The 23,221-nt window shown below is 45.6% G+C and overlaps 1 protein-coding gene and 1 pseudogene across 5 annotated transcripts in view; one reads left to right on the top strand and one right to left on the bottom strand.

Annotated features, from left to right (window-relative positions):
- Positions 1–9,446: 9,446 nt before the first annotated feature.
- Positions 9,447–23,221, bottom strand: part of APBA1 (amyloid beta precursor protein binding family A member 1) — a 250,818-nt gene continuing 237,043 nt past the window's right edge. Inside the window, exons 6-13 of one of the 5 annotated variants that reach the window (XM_049770936.1) lie at positions 22,713–22,748; positions 21,663–21,749; positions 21,060–21,245; positions 19,679–19,858; positions 16,965–17,177; positions 11,694–11,813; positions 10,870–11,010; positions 9,447–10,018 (exon numbers count right to left, since the gene is read on the bottom strand). In XM_049770936.1, coding sequence (XP_049626893.1) covers positions 9,947–10,018; positions 10,870–11,010; positions 11,694–11,813; positions 16,965–17,177; positions 19,679–19,858; positions 21,060–21,245; positions 21,663–21,749; positions 22,713–22,748 — 1,035 coding nt within the window. In that variant the 3' untranslated portion in view covers positions 9,447–9,946. Of the gene's footprint in view, positions 10,019–10,869; positions 11,011–11,693; positions 11,814–16,964; positions 17,178–19,678; positions 19,859–21,059; positions 21,246–21,656; positions 21,750–22,712; positions 22,749–23,221 lie in introns of all 5 variants that reach the window. The other 4 variants (XM_049770935.1, XM_049770937.1, XM_049770938.1 and 1 more) reach the window with 4 other exon arrangements.
- LOC126003901 (ubiquitin-conjugating enzyme E2 L3-like) lies at positions 11,997–14,058 on the top strand (annotated as a pseudogene).

Here is a 23,221-nt window from a genome sequence, read left to right as displayed (position 1 = left end):
CACATTCAATATCCAGAGGGCACACCTTCTAGCTTTAAGAACAAGCCAAGCTAGTCCTATTTTACAGATGAAGAGTAGTTGCTCTGGGTGGTTGAGTAAACTTGCTCAAGTTTCTCAATGAGAATAGAATAGAATTAAAGAATCATTAAAGTAATTTAAAACCCTGTGTGTAACTCTTCTGCCAATCACAGTCCACAGTGACCAGGACACTGAGAAAAACGAGGTCCACAACCATAAGAAATTATTTTAATTGACAAAATTATATACTTTTTAAAAATTTAAATTATGTTACTACTTTTAAATAAATAAATTATATAATTGAGTCACTGTGAGATAAGAAACTATTACATAAGAGACTTAATTTTTCTATTTGTTTTTTTGGGCCACCCCAGTGGCGCTCAGGGGTTATAAATCTCCAAATCTAGGTTGGCCGCATGCAAGGCAAACACTCAAATAGCTTTATGCCCTATAAGAAAAACATTTTTTATTTTTTCATTTATTTTTATATATTTTTGTTTTTAGGCCACACCCAGCGGCTCTCAGGGGAATCTCCTGGCTCTCTGCTCAGAAAACACTCTTGGTAGGCAAGGGGGATCACATGGGATGTCTGGATTTGAACTACCGTTGGTCTGGGTTGGCCGCTTGCAAAGCAAACACCCTACTGCTGTGCTGTCTCCCCAGCGTCTGAAAAGATTTTTTTATTAATTGTTTTATTTAAGTCCTGTGATTACAAAATTGTTCATTGTTGAATTTCAGTCATGCAATGTGTACCCTTCTTCATTAGTGTACCCTTCCTATCATCAATGTCTCCTGTTTCCCTCCCAATCCCCACCCTGCCTTGCTCTAGAGTAGGCATGTTTCTCTCTCTCCCTCTTCTCTCTCTCTCTCTCTCTCTCTCTCTCTCTCTCTCTCTCTCTCTTTCTCTCTCCACTGTGGTTTGCACTAATGTTAATAGAAGGGTGCTTGCCTGTTAATTTCATTATCCTAGTAGACCCTTCTCTACTCTAGTTACACTCACCACTCTTTGCGGTAAACTTTCTGCCCAGGGCTGGACCTCCTAACTTTTGTTTCTATTGTCTCAGAGTATTATTACAATACGATCTCTTCTTTTCCTTATATCCCAAATGAGTGAGCTTATTATATGTCTATTCCTTTCCCTCTGGCTCATTTCACTCAGCATAATAATTTTCATGTCCATTCATGTATAAACAAATTTCATGACTGCATTCTTCCTAATGTACGAGTTTCTTTAGCCACTCATTTGTTGTCAGGCACCTGAATTGTTTCCAGATTCTGGCTATTGAAAATAGTTCTGTGCTGAACATAGAAGTGCAGAGGATATTTTTGTATTGTGTTTTTGCGTTTCTGGGGTATATCCCTAGGAGTGGTATTGTTGGGTCATATGGAAGCTCAATTTCTGGCTTTTTTGAATGTCCATATTGTTTTCCAAAAGGCTGAGCCAGTCTGCATTCCCACCAGTAGCTAATGAGGGTCCCTTTCTCCCCGAATCCACGCCAGGACTGGTTGTCCTCATAAGAAGTTTTTTAATGAGTGCATTTGGTGTAGTCCAATGAGGCAGATAGGACTGGGGGGAAGGGTTCTGAGGAGGAAAAGGCTGTCCTCCCGCCCAGCCCGCTCTGGCCAACAGCAATACTTTCTTCCAAGGAACACAAGGGATGTGGAGCCAGGAGTTTGTTATGAGGTTTCCCAGATTCTAGAGAAGGCTCAAAGCTGAGGTCATCGCAGTGAGCTCAGATGAGTTCTGCAGCATCTGGTCACTTGAAAACTGCCCACTGCTCCCCTCCTCTCAGCCCTCTGTAGCTGGGAGGATGGATACACAGGGGCCTGGGAACCAGACTGCTTGACTCGTATCGGCTGATCAGTAGGTGGTTTGCTCTTCCCAACACCCTTGGAGGCCCCCCATATCCCTCTGCTCGTGTTTAGAACTTGAGGTTCTTTCTCTGGAAAATGGCCTGAGACGGCTTCTTGACTCAAATTTATTTCTCATAATTGTCCACCAGAGGGCACCAAATACCAGCTCCTGTCAGCTTGTTGCCTGCCTTCATAGGGATAGTTTCTCATTGGATGCTCAAAGGATGTGTGAACTGAGTGGGATGTAGCGCCGTGTGTGTGTGTGTGTGTGTGTGTGTGTGTGTGTGTGTGTGTGTGTGTGTGTGTGTGTGTGTGTGTGTGTGTGTGTAAATAATCGTGTGTATGTGTGTGCATGTGTCGACCGAGCTCGTACAACCACCTACGCTTACTACCACGCCCCTAAGCTCATTCATCTTAACTGCTGCCTCCCTGCCATACTGCCTTATGGTTGGTCCACTCTAGTGGTCTTCCAAGGGAGATCTGGGCCCAGGCCTAATGTGGTGCATCTTACCCCTTCGCTGCAGACGCTTCCTTGGCAGATAAACTCAGGGCGTCTCCCGCTTCTCAATGTGATTTTCTTTAATGCCCTGCTATAAAACACCATCTCCAGTCTATTTTTTGCTTTATTTTTATTTTTTGTTTTTTTTGGGTCACACCTGGCAGCGCTCAGAGGTTACTTCAGGCTCTACACTCAGAAATTGCGGGGCCGGAGAGATAGCATGGAGGTAAGGCATTTACCTTTCATGCAGAAGGTCATCGGTTCGAATCCCGGCGTCCCATATGGTCCCCTGTGCATGCCAGGAGCAATTTCTGAGCATGGAGCCAGGAAAAACCCCTGAGCACTGCCGGGTGTGACCCAAAAACCACAAAAAAAAAAAAAAAAAAAAAAAAAAAAAAAAAAAAAAAAGAAATTGCTTGGGGGATTATATGGGACGCCGGGATTCAAACCACCGTCCTTCTGCATGCAAGGCAAATGCCCTACCTCCCTGCTATCTCTCCCGCCCCTATATTTTTTAAACTGTGGTGAGATATGCATGATATAAAGCTGATCACTTGAACCATTTTTTCTTTTTTGCTTTTGTTATTGGGACCATATCTAGGAAAATCCACAAGCTCTAATGCTGTAAGCTATCTCCTTATCCCTTGATATATTAGATTGTATGGATGGGGGAGAAATTTGGGCCATTATGGGCAATGTTCAGGAGCTTTTTATGACTCTGAGCTGAGGAGTAAACCATGATGGTGCTTAGGGGACCGTCTGTGGTGCCAGAATTCAACTCAGGCTTGGCAGGACACAAGAAAAGCACTTTAGCTCCTGTATTATCTCTCTGGGACATCCCCTAATATAGTCAGATAAATTGTCTTTTTTTCTTTGTACAAGGTTTACTTGTACAACAGTAATTAGTTTTGCCATATCTGGCTCATATAGCTTTTTCATGCACATGTTACCCTAGCTTTGATCTAATAGAATATACTCATGAACTGATAAAACTCAATTGCCCAATTTAGTGAGTTGTTCATTTTACCTTGGCTAAAGACAGTCACTGGTTCTCTTTAAGCTGCCAGCAAATATCAGTGGTCTCCTTTATCTTTCCTTTGTGTGTGCTACTAGGGGTCAAACCCTAGGCACATGTGAGGCATACCCTCTCTTATATCTCCACTCCTCAGGCCTAGTTGTGTCCTTTATTTCTGAAACATGCATTTGGATGAAGGAACTTTTGAGTCCATCTTCCTCAAATATGACATTCTCCATTACTACCTGTAACACATAAAAGTCCCCAAATTGTAATTCATTATAAGTATCCAGAGAGAGAGATAGTGAACATGGAAACACTGTGGTGTTCAATGTAGTTACTATGACTAAGGAAGAAACTATGGCTCTATGGTGCATTTCAAGAACTCTGCCACAAACTGTACCAGGGACTCCAAACCCAACCACTTAACATGAAGCACAAAGGTGTGTGCACATGTCTTTATATGTCTCACATGTAAAGGGCCTGATCAGACTAAAATTTACCCCAGATCAAAAGGACACTCTGAAAAATTTGCTGAGAGTTTCCATTCTTGGTTCAAGTTTGTTGGATGAATGCAAACTGTCCTGTTACCCAATCAACAAAAATGACTAATTAATGTTCTAACAGCTCTCCCTATAAATACTGTTTTGAAATTTATGATATAGCAGATGCTTTGTTACTCTATCCCATTCCTCAGGATATTGGTTGGTAGCTCTGATGATCTGGGCCTGAGTCTGAATATTTTAATAGCTAAGATGGAGGGCCATCTGACCTTGGAAGATTCCCCACTGGCCCTTTGATTATCACCTGACACATCAAGGAGTATCTATGGGCTGGAGAGGTAGTACATGTAACCTACTACATGTAGTCACTTGTGCGCTGCCAGGAGTGATTCCTGGGCTGGGTGTCAGATCTGAACACCTGATATGGCCTCTTGAATCTAATCCTTCTGGTTATAAGCCCGAATACTGGCGAGACAAGTCTGAACTAGAAGGTGCTCTGCAAAATAATCACACACAGTAAAAGAAAACACTTTAGGGGCCTGAGAGATAGTACAGCGGCGTTTGCCTTGCAAGCAGCCGATCCAGGACCAAAGGTGGTTGGTTCGAATCCTGGCATCCCATATGGTCCCTCATGCCTGCCAGGAGCTATTTCTGAGCAGATAGCCAGGTAACCCCTGAACACTGCTGGGTGTGCCCCCCAAAAAAAAACAAAACAAAACAACAAAAAAGAAAACACTTTTAAAAATTCCCCATGTTTGGAGCCAGAGCAGTGATGCAAGTGATAGGGCATTTGCCTTGCATTCACTAACCTAGGATGAACTGCAGTTCCATCCCCTGGCTTCCCATATGGTTACTCCAAGCTGGGAGCGATTTCTGAGCTCATAGCCAGGAGTGACCCCTGAGCGTCACCGGGTATGGCCCAAAAGGCAAAAAAAAAAAAAAATTCTCCACATTACCCTAACTCCAGTCTGCAAACCACCCTCCAAATTGCTGGTTGACGAAGTTCCAGGAATGAAAAAGCCCTCAGCTTCCATCCTGGCCCTTTATCTATGGAAAACCTCACACCTAGAAGGTGGGACCATCTGGTTTCACTACCAATTGGAGGTGCTGCATTCATAGAATAGCATCCAATGAGAAACCATGTGGGTATTGATTGACATAGAGACAGACAAATGCCATAATCTCACAATGCCCCCCCCCCACTCCAAAAGTCAAAAGAGAAAGTATAATAGGGGCCTGAGAGATTGTACAGAGGATGTCTCCTGCCTTGCAGAGAGCCAAACTGTTTGATCCCTTGCACTGCATATGGTGACCCGAGCACTACCAGGAATGACCCCTGAATACTGACAGGAATGATTACCCTCAAAACAAGGAGGCCCTATCCACAACAGTTTTTCTTCCATTTTTGGTTTAAAGTCACTTCCTCTCATTGGGTATTTCTCAGAGAAGGTGATGGAACTTCTTTTCTTTTCCTTAGTGAGAAAACCACAGGGTTCTGGTCTCCACTCATGGGGAGGTCGACTAAACTGGAACAGCAGCAGGATAGGAACACGTACTTGAGGGGGAAATAATGGAGGATACCAAGACCAAACAGGTGTATGAACATTGAGTAGGAATATAAAATGATCATACTTAAACACCAAATCCAAAGCCAATAACAACAGAATCAAAACCCAATCTCCAACAAGCTAGACACAGAGGGGACCACTTATCCTAGCAGCCCAGGACTCAAAGGAGGGGGATATGGGATGCATGCTGGGAACAGGGGTGGAGGAAGGACAACATTGGTGGTGGGAATGTCCCTGATTCAATCTCACTGTGTATCTAAAACAATACTGTGAAAAATTTGTAATCCACTTTGGTCAAAAAAAATTATTTAAATTAAATAAAAAGCAAAGAGGGGTTGGTGGCATAGAGAGAAGTAGCTCAACGGATCCAGAGCATACTTTATGCCTAGCATTGCATGTGTAAATAGTTTTGCAGCAGTGCAACTATCTTGTCTTGAGGCCACCGTTTTTGCCTTTAAACAGACCCCAGAAGTTGCTCTTATCTACCAACCAGTGACAAACCCTTTCCAGAAATCTGTGACTAAACTGCCATGCTTACGTGAATGGCTTACCTGTTTCTGGGATGTTCTGGCATGTTCTTTAAAAGACTGATAGAAACTGCAATCAGGTATGTGTGACTTGGGTCTTGGACCGCGTACAGTGGCCAGTAATCTCTCATTCTAAATCTCTAAGTCAAAGACCCAACAAAACATGATCCTCTGAGCATTGCGGAGTAATCTCGGAGCACAGAGCCAGAAGTAGCCACGGAGCACCACGATGTAGGGACCCAAAACCAAAATAAATAAAAGGAGGAGCCAAGGAAGCTTTAAGTGTGCAAACCCAGGGCTGCAGCCCAGAAACACTTTCCCTCTCAGGGGACCCCTCTGCTGTCCCCCCACCCTTCCCTCCAAACAGTAAGACACACAGTGGAGCCACGAAGTGAATGTTCTTGTTTATTTGTGGCAGCAACTCTTACAGACATCAGCGTTCAGTTAAATAAGGGAGGAGAGCACATTATTACGTACATCACAACCCCCCAACACAGTGCCCAGGAGGGGAGGGCCAGCCGCGCGGTGACCAGACTGTGCAGGGAAGTACATTCAGTGGGTGTGCGCGTCGACATTCCAGGCTTATGCGAATATCTCTTTTATTTATATATCTATTTATATCTATATATAGAGATCACCGAGTTTTGTGTATACAAAGAACTCTATTGTTACAAATACAATACTCTACTTCTCCCGACTCTTGCTTTACAATAAGCTCTATTTCAGCCCCTTTCCAGGACAAATAGTACAAGGTCATATTGTGCTGAATATGTACACAAAGTGTTCTCCCCACACTCCCCCACGCATAGCCTCGAGGGGGGGGGGTAGGACTTAACACACAGCACCCACGCAGTGTGGACGCACGCAAGGACGGAAAACCAGCACCCACCACTGCGCTCACACAAGCGCACAGGGAGGTAAAAGCCGGTGTCTATGCCGTGCGCGCGCGCGAGGGGCGCACGCCAGGGAAGGAGTAGACGGACACGAAGCTCAAACCACTCAGTGGCCTTGTCGGTGGGAAGAGTCGCAGCGACTCTGCCGAGGTGGCTCTCGGCTGTAAACATTGGGAACAGCCACACCACTGGTTCCAGGGCCCACACAGGGCTCCGTGGGTGTGTTTCCTCATGTGCGGACGGGGCGTGCGGTGTGGACCGGGTGGGTGGGGTGGCAGGGGAGCGACGGGGGAGGTAGTAGGTTACTTTGGGATTCTGGGAGGCCAGTGCTGCGGACTGGGCACTGTTTCGAAAGCTGACCCGTCTTGGGAGACTCAGGGTCCAGCCCCACCCAACCCCGGTGTTGGTGGGGCTTGGGGGGCTCCAGACTCCACAGAGCTCGCTGTTGGTGAGGGGAAGGGGCTTGAGGCATTGGACTCTGGGGAGTTTCCTCTTCGCGTGAACCCAAGGCTGACGGTGGCTCCCTGAAATGCTCGTGGTTGAGAAGGCAGCAGAGAGGCGGGTGGGGCCCAGCGCATACTGACTGCACCAGAGGACAGGAGGAGAAATCTGGACGTGTCCCCGAGGTCGTCACCAACATGGTCCCATTGAGCAGCAAGTGTGAGTTTTTGCTCGTGCAACGTTAAAGGGGGTTCGGGTTGCTTTGTACGGAGTCTTCCCTGACCATGCGGCATCCCGTCGCAGTTGACAGACACAGCTCTACATACTAAGATGCTGGGAGGAAACAGACCTTGCTCTCCCCACACATGGAGAGCAGAGTCAAGAACGTGTCCTATGTTGTGACCATGGTGAGGTGCGGGGCAGGCTGGCTCCCCCATCCCTGGGTGCAGAGGAAAAGAATCCATGTCCAGGCCACCCTGGATGGGGGAATCTAGCCATGTCTGTTGGACGGCTGGGAGGAGCCTCTGGGGGCTGACATGGTTGTGGGGGATACATACTAATGCTTTTAAGCAATTGGTGACCGACAAGATAGGGCAGTCTTTGGAGAGAGCTTCTCAAAGGGACTTTGCCAAACATTTAAGATTTTTGTGCAATATAAAGGACAGTCCCTTCTCCTCCCATTTTGGGTAAAGTGACTTGGGATTAGCTCGGGGCTGCAGAGGTGAGCAGAACCCCTCCCGAACACCAAGGGCTCTGTATGGTGTGCTATGGGCAAGGACTCTGTGGACCCCTGGGAGCTGAGAATCTCCTTAGGGTTTTGATGCTGGAAATTCCCACAAAAAGGGCATCATTCTTTTCTCTCTTCTGGGTAACAGAAAGGTGAATTCATGACTCTTTTGTGTTTCACGATATTATCAAGACCTTCAGCCAAATGCCTGGTGCCAGGCTCTGCACACTTGCATGTGCATGTAAGTGGGGCTGTACCAGCCACTCTGGCTCTCCTGGTGAAGGGTAGCCCCACCAGAGAGGTCATGTAGGCAGCTAAGAACCCCCGACAATCAGTGCTGACACTCCAGGACCTCTCTGGCTTTTCTGATCCAGAGAGAACCCAGTGTCTCCTCCTCTTTTTTATATACTCTCTCTGCCCTACCACACATCTCTCCACTTGACATACAGATGCAGACTAGTTGACAGGCTCACCACTCCTAGGTCCACAGATAAGACAAATATCCTGGACACAGAGAAAAGGGCAAAATGGAGATGACAAACCAAATGGGTATGTCTCTCCTGGTCTCCAATGAAGGGGATGAAACAAAAACCAAACCAGGCCACTTTGCAGCCACACGAAGACAAAATACTCTTTGGATGGAGAAGAGGAATTTGGCTCAGAATTAATCTCTTGAGAAAGGAGAGCACTGAGCAGAGATCCGCTAGTGTGTGCATGGAGACTCCTGATGGGAGACATGGGACACTATGCTGCCAACCACAAAGGCTCAGGCCCACGGCAGGGGAGGTGGTTTCTGGAACACACTGGGGGAATCTTAGGCATCGCTTGGGATTCGTCCCCAGTGTGGGGCCTATTCTAATGTTGCCTCCTGCTGAATGGTCCTGAGCAGAGAAGCATGATGGGCCTGCCTTGATTGCCAAGGAAATTGACAATCAGGGTACCCAGTTGCTCCTTGGAAGGGATCATCCATGTTACCACAGATGGTGTGTATATGCATGTGCCTATGCATATATCCATGTGTGCACATGTGTGAGAGTAGTGCAGTGGCCAAAGGGGAATATACTAGGTGTATCTTTTCAGCCAGGGAGGTGCTGACTGGGCCAGGCTTCAGCCCCTGAGCACAGCCCACTAGCTCCTGTAGGGTCACTAATCATGGAAGGAGATTCTGAGGGATAAGGTGGGATTCCAGGGGAATCTGTGTCATGGTTCTGGAAAGGGGGAAGGCCAGGAGACACAGTTAAGTCTCTGTATTGTAGTGAGCAGTGGCACTGTGGCTTGGGTTAACAACTGGGACCCTCAGAAAGCCAAGACTAACTGGATACACCCGGGACTCGCCCTTGCCCAAGGCAGATCCCCCACTTCCCATGCTCCAGTGAAGAAATTCACATTAGAAGACAAAAACATGTTAAAGAAAAACTCCTTCTAGGAGAGGCATAAAGTTGGCTCAGAAACTCCGATGGAAATGATGTACCCCAAGCACATGGTGGGCAGAGCAGAGCTTAGACACGAAGGCTGCTGCATCCTATTTTTACCCTATAACCAGCCATAGAAAAACAGTGGGTGCAGCCACTTCTTCCCTGCCCCAGGTGCCCTGACTCAAGAAGCTGATACCACTTAAGGATGGGGATCTCCCTTTAGGACAATGCCCCCTCTGGACAATGCCCACCTTTCCTCAAGACTCCCAAGGGCCCTTCTGGAGAGCCCAGCATGGAAAATGAGAAGAAACCCCACAACACCACAGAGACGGAGCGCATAGGTCCTTGTGGATTCTTTTCCTTCTGCAGAAAACTGAGCTCTGGGCGCGAGAGGGAAAAGTCTCAGTGGGCACACAGATGCAGCACGAGAAACACAACCACGAGTGAGGAGAGCCCTCCATGCATGCTGCCTGGCCTGGAGTGGCCTCAGATGTACACGGGCTGCTCCTGTGCTGTGAGCAGCCTGTACATAGCAGCCGGCATCGTCTTCATGTGAATCTGGGGGTGAAAAGACATAGTGGTGAGGTTGGAGGTACCTGGGAATGGCAGCTTTGAAAAAAACCCATTCTCATGCATGGTCCCCAACAGGGCTCTGTCCTGGGAGTCTCTAAAGAATGGAATTAGGGATCTTGAGAAAGCAGGGGGTGATGGAAGAGGAACCATAAAACTGGGTCATGTTTATATTCTGCTCTTGCTCTCATCTATTCTTTTCCCACCAAGAACTCATTTTTTTCTCCTCATTTGATTTTGGGCCACATCTGGCAAGGCTCTGGGATTACTTCTGACTCTGTGTTCAGGGGTCACTCCTAGTGGGGAGTGGGGGACTACTCAGTTATGGATATGGAACAGGCAAAGCAAAAGCCTTCACTATGTCTCCGATTCCTCCGTAAGGAACTGTTCTATCAGAAGGGGCTCTGTGGTGTGTAGTCCTTGCAAGGCAGATTAGGGGAGGTTCATGGCTCTAAAGAGCTCTCAGAGCGATTCCTACACTTCATCGCATGCAAGTCAGGAAAATGCCTCTGCGACGCTGCCTGCTGATCACACTTGAACCTAATTCAGTTTCCCAGATGCACTTGGTGAGATGAATGAGTCAAGAGCAAGAGAACTTGGCCAGCCATGGCGGGCAGCCATGCTGATATAGAAGGGACTGTCTAAGAAACAGTGCAACTCAGCCTGCTTCCCCAGAGCTTCACTCAGACAACCACTCATCAGTGGGCTGAGGGGTCAGAAAGAACCACATTGTGCAGGTTGTTGGGGAGTTCTCAGAAAGGGCCCTTGGAAGGCTCAGGCAAGTTTAAGGTGAGGGTCCTAGGAGGCCCTTAGCCTGCACATGCTAGATCCCATCCTACCTCCCCCACAGCATTGGAGAGGATGTGGACGATCTTCTCATGGGGGGTGGCCACCACACTCTGCCCATTGATCTCAATGATCCGATGTCCCACGCGGACGCCTCCTCTCTCAGCAATACCTCCACGCATGAGGCTGCAGATCTATGGGGTCAAAGGTGAGACAGACCAAAGAAAAACATGGCCTCCTGTGGGAGTCTCAGTAGGGAGGTGGTGGGAGGACAAAAGCATTTCCCCAGCACCCTCATCCTGGAGAAGCTTGTATGCTTAGGACATGGACAATTAAATAAAATGCAGTAGGCCCACATGAAGCCCCCTTTCATGTTCTTTGAATGAAACCTGGCTGGATCTCATGACACTTTGAATTCTGAGGACTGTTCAGTTCCCTTAGGCGTAGAACTTTCAGAAACATCACAGTATTAGTGACTTCGAATTGACAACCCGTATACCCCCTAGGAACCACTAGCATACACAATAAACTTTATCATGATTTATTCACAACTGAAATTGCTGTGTGTGATTGTGTGTGTGCATATGTGTGCTGCATGATAGGACCTTAGGCAAGTACATCTCCAGTTTACAGCTGATTTTTAAGGGCCACTGCTGGGAAAGCATGGGTCCAAACATGCTCAGGGGCCATCAGAGCTAAAACTAGTGGTGCTTGAGGGTAGGGGTTTGTGGTGCTGGGGGTTGAACTCAGGGCTCCATTTCTTCCTGACTGAATTTTTATGGAGAACAGATGGACTCAGATCCAGTCAAGGAGAACCCCTAAACATGGGACTCCCTTACTATCAGACTTTTGGGGGAAGTGTGTGGGGTGGACTTACAATTCCATTTTGGACGCTGAAACCCAGCTGGTAGCGAAGATCTGGTCTCCTGATGAGCACAGTAGTCACTGGGGGACACCGTACAATGTTAAGCTTTACCCGTGATTGATTCTTCAAGCCCTGTCATGAGAGAGAGGTGCAGAGATGGGGACCCCTGGGGCAGGAAGGATGAAGCACTATCCTAGGCTAGGGAAACTCCGCTCCCAAATAACAAGCAAGAACAGTAACCTAGCCATTGCTTCTAGGCAGAACAAGCTGAGCTGCTTAATTTATACATAGTCTCTGCAAGGCAATTTCTGCGCAATGCCACTTCCTTTTGAAAAAGGGATTATTCATGAGGCCATTGAGTTAGAAAGAGGAAGGATGCACAAGATTCCTGTCATCAAAAGCAAAATCTTAATGTGTAATTCCCAATGTACATATATGATGTTAATTGTTGAACTTAGAAACCCCCTAACTTTAGGATGCTCCTTTGCAGTAAACAACCTTACATAGCTTCCCTTGATATAACTCCTTTGATGTACTCGTAACTCCAAAGAATGGGCTGCCTGTCTCATGCAAGGTAACATGTCTTGCAGATGCTCTATAGAAGTGCTTTAGAAACCCTGGGTCCCTGGCCAATAGCTTCAGATGCTTTGTCTTGCTGTGGTACCAGACCTGACCTTCAGGTGTAAAGATCTTGGGACAGAAGTGATAATACAGTGGGTAGGAAGCCTTGCATGCAGCTAACCTCTGATTCGATCCCCAGTATTCTATATGGTAACCCAAGCCTACTAGAAATGATTCCTGAGCACAAAGCCAGGAGTAAGCAGTAAGTACCACTGTGCGTGGCTCAAAACCCCAAAACTCCTTGTTTTCCTGTCATATCTCTAATGACAGTGTGCATGACTACAGGAACTTCTGGTACCACAAAACCAATGGGAAACTAGCCCATTCGCCAATGGACATACTCTAGCAAATGTTCCTTTTCTTACAATGGATACAGAATTCACAGCTATGGGCCCAAGCCATGGATGCTGTGCCCTCTCACCCCACTCGGCTGTTAGGAAAAATGAGACCATGTAATTTGCCAGTATGGGGTCTGCCAAGGAGGATGCTTGATTCTCCCTGTTCCCTATGGAAATCACCATGCTCCAGTTGGGGGAGGAGTGTCCTCTGTGTGAACTGAATTTTGCTTCCTCACCAGTTCCTCAGTGGAGGCAGCTTTAGTTAGAAAAGACACTGCTTGAACCCAACCCAGGTCCTGCCATGCACTTCCTCCTCATTCTTGCCTCAAGTTGGGTCCCATTAACTTGGATTTCTGAGCTGCCATTTTATTAGAGGTGCTGATGAAATAAATGGCTATTCCACTGCAACGACATTGGTGGACAAGTACACAAATTAAGAAATGGGGGAAAAACAGAACAGTCTCCATGGCAGTGGATAAGTAAAACTATAGTGATCTTGTGGAGCAAAGGAAGGAAAAATAACCCCCAAAATCATACCTCCCATAAGGCAGGAACATGGTGGTCCCTGAAAAGGCAGACAGCTAATTAGCTTTCTCCACCAGGAACTATGATCTCAGGAATGATGAGAGTGAAAAGAGGAGCCAGGGAAGACAGCCATGAAAATAGTATTTACAGGATTTACAACCCTAGAAATATATTATATTTATTCCAGAGGGTGAAAATCAGCCAACATCCAGTCAAGAAGGAGAAGTGGGGGCAAGAAGTAGCACAAATCAAAGATGTGGGGGTCACAGGAGGCTGATGAAGAAGCTTGAAATAATATGCAAGTGTGGAATGAAAAACTTTTGATGAAGCTAATTTATTGACTTGGCAAGTGTTCCTGACAATATTCTATATGAAAAGGGAAACTTCAAATAAAAATAAACTTTCCCATAGTATACCTATTCAAACAACCGAAGATTACATTTAAAACAAAGATCTATCTCCCAAACATTGATGAAAAGGGACAGGTCTCTCTACCAATAATAGTGCTGAATACTGGAATCCAACAACCCAAACTGATTAAGTAATCCAGTACCTCACTGCACTGATGAATGACTCCTAGCCAGAACACCCACTTCTAGTTGACCTTGTTGAAGAATACTCTAAGGACCATAAAAATTCTGTAAGAATGCTGAAGAGTTGGGCCCGAAGAGATAGCACAGCGGCGTTTGCCTTGCAAGCAGCCGATCCAGGACCAAAGGTGATTGGTTTGAATCCCGGTGTCCCATATGGTCCCCCGTGCCTTCCAGGAGCTATTTCTGAGCAGACAGCCAGGAGTAATCCCTGAGCACCGCTGGGTGTGACCCAAAAACAAGAATGCTGAAGAGTTTACAAAGAAATATAGGGGAAAGCAACTGATGGACTTTCATGATTGACTCTGGTAAATGGGAGCAGAGACACCAAGGAGTGCATTCAAACACCTTCAAAGCAGGGTTTTTGTGGAAAATTGAGCCACCACCTGACTTCTGCTCGTGGCAATACTAACTTCCTAGTTTTCTTAATCAAAAGTGGTTTAGGTCACCTGTAAAGAAAGGTTAAAAAAATTGAGATGTTCTCTTCAATGTAGGATATGCAGATTCCAGGATCTTTAATACAGAAACATGATACCAACAACAGAGACCGTGTGAAAAATAAAAGTGTGTTGGCACTACAGACAATGTCTTGGATTGGACGATCTAGCTTGCCTGGAGCCTAGAGTTGGTCTTATGCCAGGAAACTTCAGGGGTAGGGTCTCTTTGTATTTAGGCCAAAGTTATTCCCTTCCATGCCCCTCATATTTTGGTGGGCCTATGCAAACAACAATTGCCACTCTAACACCGTTTTTACTGTGCTCCTTTGACTCTAATCCTTAAAAAAAACCCACTTAAAATTTGAGGTTAACTTAAGCTAATATGCATGTAAATGGAAATGTAAAAAAATACTATGCCTGTGATGTTTAAGGAGTTATGTAAGTTTTATGGCTTTAGATTGGCTTGTGTGCTGTTAAGAAATACCATAATGTGTTACAATCTGGGGACTTGAGGGACAAAGTAATTGTACATGGATTCTGTTTTATTTATCTTAATGTTCTTTGGCTGAAAGTTCAAAGTTAAGATATCAGCAAGGGGACTTTTTCTGAGAATTATGTTATAGGTGATTGTCCTTTCACTGTAACTTTACCTTGTCCTCTTTCTTTGCATCTTTGTTCTCATAATTAAAAATAAAAAAAAATAAATGAAAGCTCTGAAAAAAAATTGAGATGTTCTTAAAAACAAGAGCAGTGATGAGATGGCACTTCTGAACATAGCCCCAGCAATGTTATTTGTGGGGTAACTAATTTATTCATTCATTTATTTTTGATTTGGGAACCACATCCAACTGTGCTTACTTCTGCCTCTGTTTTCAGGTATTACTCCTGGAGGGGGTTGGAGAACCAGGGAGGGTATGGAGATACAACCTGAGTCAGAAAGCCAAATGCTACCTGCTATACTATCTCTCCAACCCAGTAATTTAAATCTAAGTGTGCAAAGCATTGATTTATCAAAAATGAACTCTGCTACAATTCAGGGCTGAGGAAGTGACACAGCAGTGAAACAAGCAAGACTAGCATGAAGTTTTGAAGAAGTGCAGAAGAGCTTGTCCTCAGATGCAGGTCAGGAAGGGGTGTGCTGGCTAGTGCCATCTCAAACCTTCGTACATAACCCACGATGAGTCTTCATCAGGTGTGGATTATGCCCTCTGAATTCTGCCCTGTGATTCTCCACCCAGCCACACCCAGCCTAAAGTGGCCCAAACACAAAGTACCACTTATAGCAGGAAGAGATTGGGCTGATCAGGCTGACCTGATATTCACTTTTATACTAAGAGCAGCCACAAAGACGCATCTTTCCATACTTGACCTCCATCAATTATATCTCTTTCATCACCACTTGGCCTTTTCATTTTCTGTTTCTACAGGGACTCCATTCACATCATTAAAGGTCAGCCACTCCCACAAGCAAGTTGATTCCCTCATTAGAAAACTGCCTAGACAGAGCATGGATGGCACTGGAAGCCTACTCACTTCCCCCAGGGAAAGGGGAGTGCCTTGTGTTCTGGCAAGGGATATCAGCACAGACCTCAGCCTCCTTTTCCCTCCCTCCCTCCCTCCCTCCCTCCCTCCCTCCCTCCCTCCCTCCCTCCCTCCCTCCCTCCCTCCCTCCCTCCCTCCTCCCTCCCTCCCTCCCCTAACTCCTGTCTGAGGCAGGCTACATAAAATTTTCATTGGCAGTCCCCTTCCTATCCTTCTCCCTCTCCACTCCCTTCCTTCTATTTTTTTGGTTTCTGTTTTTGGGACACATCCCATACCTAACAATACTCAGAGGTTACTTCTGGCTCTGCACTCAGGAATCACTCCTGCAGGGTCCAGGGGACCATAAGGGATACTGGGGATTAAATCCAGGTCAACCGAGTGTAAGGCAAGCACCCTACCTGTTGTACTATTGAACCAGTTCCTCCTTTTAAAATGTTGATTATAGGATTAGAGATAGCATGGTTTTGTGTGTGTGTGTGTGTGTGTGTGTGTGTGTGTGTGTGTGTGTGTGTGTGTGTGTGTGTGTATGATGCTCAGGGGTTATTCCTGGCTCTGTGCTCACAAGTGAACCCTGACAGTGCTCAGTGTTCATATGTAGCAGCTGAGATTCAAACCATAGTCAGCCACAGACAAGGCGAGTGCCTTAACTTTGGTGCTATTTCTTGGGTCCTGTAGCCTCTTATCACCCAAGAAATGCAACAAGGGGCAAGCATTGCTAGAAGCGTCTCACAGTCTTTATGCCTGTTGAGTTTAGATTCATTTTTTATCATTATATATCCAGAAATCTTTTAACTCTTGCCAAATTCTTTATGGTTCCTGCATTTAGTCATGAAAGCCCATAATAAGGGGTCAGAACCCTACAAGGAGAGGCAGAGAGGAGTGCCTGGCAGGTACTTAAATGATCTCCTCACACAATTCCCACACAGTTGAAGAATCCCATAAAGCCACCAGGTCATCTCATACTCATCCTTCCTTTTCCTACTCATGTTCTTGAACCTAGAGCAGATAGAGCGATAGAGCAAAAATGCCTAAGAAGGTACAGAAATTGAGAATTGAGTCACTGAAGATCCATCACCTCTCAACTGAAAATGATTTCAGGACAGACTTGTGCCAACCTTCCACATTAACTTCCTCCATGGTACATGGCATGATTATCAGTGACCAATCCCAGCCAGATTCAGTATTATTCCAGGGTCCTGAGAAGTTGTTTTATTCCTGACTCCCACATACCTTAATAATGCTCTGGCAGGTGGACAGAGGCAGGCCCACCAGGCTGGTGCCATTGATGGACATGATCTGGTCCCCGATGTTTAGCTTTCCTGACTTTTCGGCAGGCCCCCCATGCATCATGTTGGCGATGATCACGGTTGGCAGGATGGACCCCCAGCCTGACTCCACTATCACCACACCCAGGATTTCTCCTTTTTGTTTCTCGATGAAGACCTGGAAGGAGAAACACATGTAGAACATCAAATCTGAAATTCTCTAGGGTAGAAGCTAGAAATCAGTGTCTTTCCATCTCTCTTGTTGTGATTATTTCTCTGATTATCTGAATCTGAGCTAAGCCTGTCTCCTTATTCCATGACATCTGGAGTTCATAAGGAATGATTTAACATTGGTTCCTACCCTTTCATGCAGATCTAATTTCACAGCAGAAGCCTTAGCAATGCGATAAAAGCGACCAGGGTTTTGTTTTATTTATTCTTTTTATTCTCCTTTTGTGCCAGTTCAGAAGGGAAGAAGGTATGTAGGTAGAAATTGTGGTGGCACGTTCTGGATCCAGAATGAGCTTTTAAATACTATGTACTTATGGTAAGTCCTCCTGCAACCCTTTCTATACTTATTTTCTACCATTGCCAAAACACATGGTGCTTTATAAATTCTAACACGTAAATTCTTTTATTTTTTTTAACATGTAAATTCTTGAGTTAAATGCAAATATGCATGAAGGAAAAAAGTTTTCTGCCAGTAGAAGCTGAAGAAAAAAAATACTGAGTACCACTACTCTGAGCTATCAAGTACCTTATAGGTACTTGCTTGGGAGACAGTGTGTTTTGGGGGTCTTGCAGGTCAGGATGACTCAGTAGTAAAACAAAAAACAAAAAAACACATACCTTTTTGCATGATGTCTGGGGTTGATTCTCTACACTGAAAAGCAGTACTTTACTTTCAAATAAGGACAGATTCTCAAGTACTGGGGATTAGGACACCAATATGTGAGGGTCACAATTCAACTCAGAATGACGGGCTGGCTAATGTGCTCTCCAGGGAAGGTACCAATAAGGAGCTTGAAGATCCAGGGCTAGGAATGGCTCTGTCAAGTCCCACAACTGCTCTGTGTTAAATATCTGAGCACATGTGTATTTATTTCCGAGTGAATAAACACACTCCCTGGCTGGAGTAATGCTGCTTGCCTTCCACACATACAACTCAGGTTTAATCCCTATATCTCACAAGGTCCCCTGAGCCTTCCAGAAGTGAACCTTGAATGCAGAGTCAGGAGTTAACCCTGAGCATGGCCATATATGGCATCAAAAGCAAAACTAAACCAACAAAACCCCACACCCCTTAAGTGCTTCTGGGAGGCATGTGACTTATTTTGTAATGTCTCTGCTAACTCTTCCAAACTCGTCTCCATACCTGATCCTGCCCAACCAACAAAAGAACTCCCACACTCAGTCAACGGTCAGCTCCCAGAGACAAAGGTGGTATGTGTGGGATCAAGAAATAGCACAAGGGCCAGGGCCATAGACGTGGATTCAGAACCCCAGTCTGACCTCTGACATTACTCTGCTCCTCAAGGTAAGTGGTTCTTGATACCACAGAGACCCCCACATTGAACCATCTGGTCTGGTGTGGCCTCCAGACTCCTCAAAGTCCTACTTGAGAGATCCCCCATTCCCAGATAATGTGTGTTGGGAGCAACAGAGAATGGGTCAAGGAATCTCTTTATTGGTGTCTTTTGTAAGTTTTCTAAGCTTACCTGGTTTAGGCTATCCCCTTGTGAGATTACAACATTGAAAGAAAATGAGAAGCAATTTAAAAAGAGAGGGGGCAAATCAAAAGGCTATCATGTGCTGGAATTGATAGTACAGCAAGTAGGGTGCTTGCCTTGCATGTGGACCACCAGGGTTCAACCCCCAGAACCCTATAAGGTCTTTCTGAGCCTGTCAGGAGTGATTTATGAGCACAGATCTAGGAGTAAACCCTGAGCACAGGCAAGTGTGGCTCCCAAACAAAAACAAAAGAAGGTTATCACACTTAACCAAGATACAGAAAAAGACTAAATGTCAATAGGAGAAAGGATATAGAAGCTGGCATACAGTCACACTGAAAAACTAAGCATCTAGAAGAAAAGAGGAAATCATGCAGTGTGCTGCAACTTGGATAGAAACAGAATTACCATGTTAAGAGGGAGACTAAGTCAGGGAGAGAAGGGCAAATATCAGATGATCTTACTCATCTGATGGAAAGAAAGAACACCTGTGGGACCGGAGCAGTGATGCAGTGGTAGGGCATTTGCCTTGCACATGGCTGATTCAGGATGGACAGTGGTTCGAGCCTGTGGCGTCCCATATAGTCCCCAAGCCAGTAGCGATTTCTGAGTGCATAGCCAGGAGTAACCCCTGAGCGTCACTGGGTATGGCCCCAAAACAAAACAAAACAAAAAGAAAGAACACCTGAGAATGGACAGCATCAAATAATGAAAAACCATAGCCACGAATCACAAAACAGTGTGCCAGTAGATAAGGGCAGTCTGGACCGAGGGTGAAGTGAATAAGAGCTGATACGGGGTTATGGTGGAGGCACTTTGGTGGTGAGGTGTGAAAACAATGTATCATTGATCTTAATATGCTTGTCGATGTACTCTCTCGACTATAATCATAAGAACAATTTGAAAAATGCTGTTGTTGCAGTGAAACTCAGTGAAATTGTTCACTCACATCTTTGCAGTTTTCTGACTTGGAGAAGTGGATCAGGTCATCATTGTACATGTCCTGGGTGTTGAGCAAGTCACTGTATTCCTTCTGGCTGAGATCTTCAGGGTTGATCCCATTGGCTCTGAGGAATTCTTGGTATGCCACGCTAAATGCCTGTCCAATGGACTGTGCGATCAACTGAGCCTAGAGATCAGAGTATAAGGGCTGAGTCAGCAAAGTAGGGAAGCTAGTGCCTGGCCAGAAGATGGAGAAAAGGACAGAAGGGGGCCATGGTCGGCACCGGCCTAGTGCCCATGCTTGCCAGAAACCAGTCAGCAGGGACATTTTTAGTTATGAAGATGAGCACCAGGGAGCAGCTGACCACCTATGTCCTCATTTAGCTCTCATCTCAGCATGTGACATATATAAAGTGTTTACAACATTCAGCTTAAGATGTTCTCTTATCTTTTAACTTACTAATGAAGTAAAAGTAAGATACTTTTCTCATTTCTGTGTAATGACTGGTCCAAGTATTGAGATGTTACCTCTTGCAGAGTTCAACTCTATCTTCACTGATTTTCTCTTCATTTTACCTTCGTGATACTTTTAGAGTAACTCTGAGTATTTTTTTTTTTTTTTTTTGGTTTTTGGGCCACACCCTGTGACGCTCAGGGGTTACTCCTGGCTATGCACTCAGAAGTTGCTCCTGGCTTCTTGGGGGACCATATGGGACGCCGGGGGATCGAACTGTGGTCCGTCCTAGGCTAGCTCAGGCAAGGCAGGTACCTTACCTCCAGCACCACCTCCCGGCCCCAACTCTGAGTATTTTGTGAAAATCTAATGGTCCCTGGAGCCTCACCAGGAGTGATCCCTTAGCACAGATCCAGGAGAAAGCCCTGAGCATTACTAGGTATGGCCCCAAAACAACAAATAAAAAGTAAAAGCACACCATATAGATATCATATTTTGTATACTTCTTTCCAATAAATCACTTTTATAACCTTAAAAATGGGGGTAAAGGAATTTGAAAGAAGGGTTTTACCTGACTGTTTTTCCAACAAAAAGGGGATAGGATGAGGCCATATAAGTTTGGGCATCTGTGTTCTATCCTCCAACCTCACTTTACCTTTTCCTCAATGCACTTTCCATTTCTCTGTTTTATTTTACATCCCCCAGTACACCTCAGGATGTGCACCTTGATGTGGCAAGTAGTAGGACCATGCCTGGTCTAAAGAGGCATTCAATAAACACTTAGTTTAAGCACAAGGAGACCCACTCAGTGCTGAGAGATGGAGAGATTCTGGACCCCTGCCCCCTCCAACACACACACACACACACGCACACACACACACACACACTTCAGAGGGCTCACACCAGTAAAGAGATGTAGAGGGAGTGGCCTTACATCCTCAGACTCAAACACGTGGCAGATCATCTTGTATTGCCTCTTGCCATCCTGGGATGGGTGTGAAGCCTCCACATTCTCCTGGGAGTTGGAGCGTGGCATGCGCCGGCGGGCCATCAGCACCACAATATTCCCAATGTCAGCGATGTAGGAGATGGTCCTCAGAGGGTGGTCCATCATGGTCTCCTGAGGCCCAGAGGGAAACGGAGTTCCAGTAGTGCATTTGCTGACCCTGGGAAAATATCCTATCCAACTAGCTCCAAGTAAAGGGGGATCTGGTGCTAATAAAGCAGGAAGACCGGCTGGCAGATGAAGGCTGCCCCTACCTAAGACTGGAGCATGTTCCTTAGCCCATAATATTCCTTGACAAAAATGTACAAGAATCAATAGCAAATAGCACCCATGGCATTATTAAGCAATTTCCTTCACCTTAGTATAAAGGTCCTCTCAGTCTTCCCACTACAACTCCACCCCCAGCAGCAGCAGCAAGCAGGACAGATATGACCTTCTGGTGTGAAGGGAAGTCACCAGCCTGGAGTCAGAGGCAAGGCTCTGCCACTCTGCTAAGCGTCACACCCACGGGACAGCGAATCTCACTGGTACCTGTGTGTCAGCGTTCAACACTTTGATTCTCTGTGTAGAAATGAAGAGATCCACCTCTGTCATGGGCTGAGATTCACCTTCAGGAGCCTGAGAAGAAAAGAGGCACCAAGGGAAATTGAATACAGTCCTCAGTCTTGGCCTCACAGCAGCAAGGTTAGCTCACACACAGAGGCATGGGGACACAGTCACCAGAACAGCCATGCAGACTCAGAGTCAATTAATTTGACCACAAAGGAGAGTGACAGGTGAAGGAGCGCATCTCTAGGACATGGTGGGGGACAGCTGAGAACACCTTCCCCCTTTCCTTCTTCTCCTGCAGAAGTAGTAACTCACTGCAGTGGGTTGGACTCCATGGGGAATGATTTTCTATAAGAGTTTTGGAGCCCAACAGATAGAAGTAAGGGAGACAGAAACTTGGAGAAATCAAGAGTTTGCCCGTGTTTTTGCCATTGGGGACATTTTGTTAGCAGAGATTATAAAGTCGTCTGAATGCAGTTCTGGTAAGAGGTCTTCTGCGACAGGGACACAGAAGCAAAAAAGCACTCCTGAAGCCACCCCTCTAAGAAAGACCCCCACGGCCTCCATGTCCAGGAGAAGCAAGTGCACCCAGAAGCTCCACAACCCCCAAAAGCACACCAGTCTGGTTCACTCAGGACTTAACTGCATATAGGTGGTTATTAGTAAGTTTTCTTTTTTGCATCCAGCAATCTGACAATCCAGAAAGTCAGTCATGTCTGTAATTAAGCTGACCCAGGTCCCTTCCATGTTACTGCTCCTGAAACGGGGGAACTTTTACACTCCTGGATCATTCATTTAGCATCTCCAATCTGCTCCCTGCCATTCCTCTGCAGTGAAATGACTTATGAGCAACAGAAAACGGCCACTGTGGGCAACTGAGTTTTGAAAAACATTGGCTTATGGGGTGATTTAAAAAAAAATCTGAACAAAAACTTGCTGGATGCAGAAAACAAACACGAAATCATAAAAAGGCAGAATGTAAATAAATGAAAAGAACAGGCATTACACCAAGCTAATGAAATTGTACTGCACCTTCTTCCTGCTTTTGGCTAATTTCTGGGCCATCTGCTTAGCATGGAACAAACAGAGACAGGAGAACAGTTAGAAAAGAATCCGCAGAGACTCAAAAGTCGAAAAGGAATTGACAAACTAATATTGATAAGGATATAAAGTGATTCAGTGGGGGCAGTTCTGGCTTCAAAAAGTTCACTCTGGGGTCAATTTCCTAACTCAGAGGGCAGAGTAGGAGAAAGACAAGGAAATGAATTGGTATAAAATTGAACTGCAGCTCATATTTCCAAAGAACTGACTTTTGGTTCTGTTGATTTCCTTTATTGATTTCCTTCCTTTTTTTTTATTTCACTGATCTCAGTCTCTATTATTTATCGCCTTCTGCTTTCTTTGGGTTTAATTTGATTCTTTCTTTTCTAGCTTCTTGGGATGAACACTTCAGTTATGAATTTTCATATTTTTCTTTACTTCAAACTATGACTCAAAGCTCTCTTTAAGCTGAATTTCGCATACATTTTGATATGTTACAA

This window comes from Suncus etruscus, chromosome 3 (genome assembly GCF_024139225.1).
Source record: "Suncus etruscus isolate mSunEtr1 chromosome 3, mSunEtr1.pri.cur, whole genome shotgun sequence".
In the NCBI taxonomy this organism is placed as follows: Eukaryota; Metazoa; Chordata; class Mammalia; order Eulipotyphla; family Soricidae; genus Suncus; species Suncus etruscus.
The sequence above is the reverse complement of the archived record's forward strand: the minus strand, read 5'-3'. Positions and strand labels throughout refer to the sequence as shown.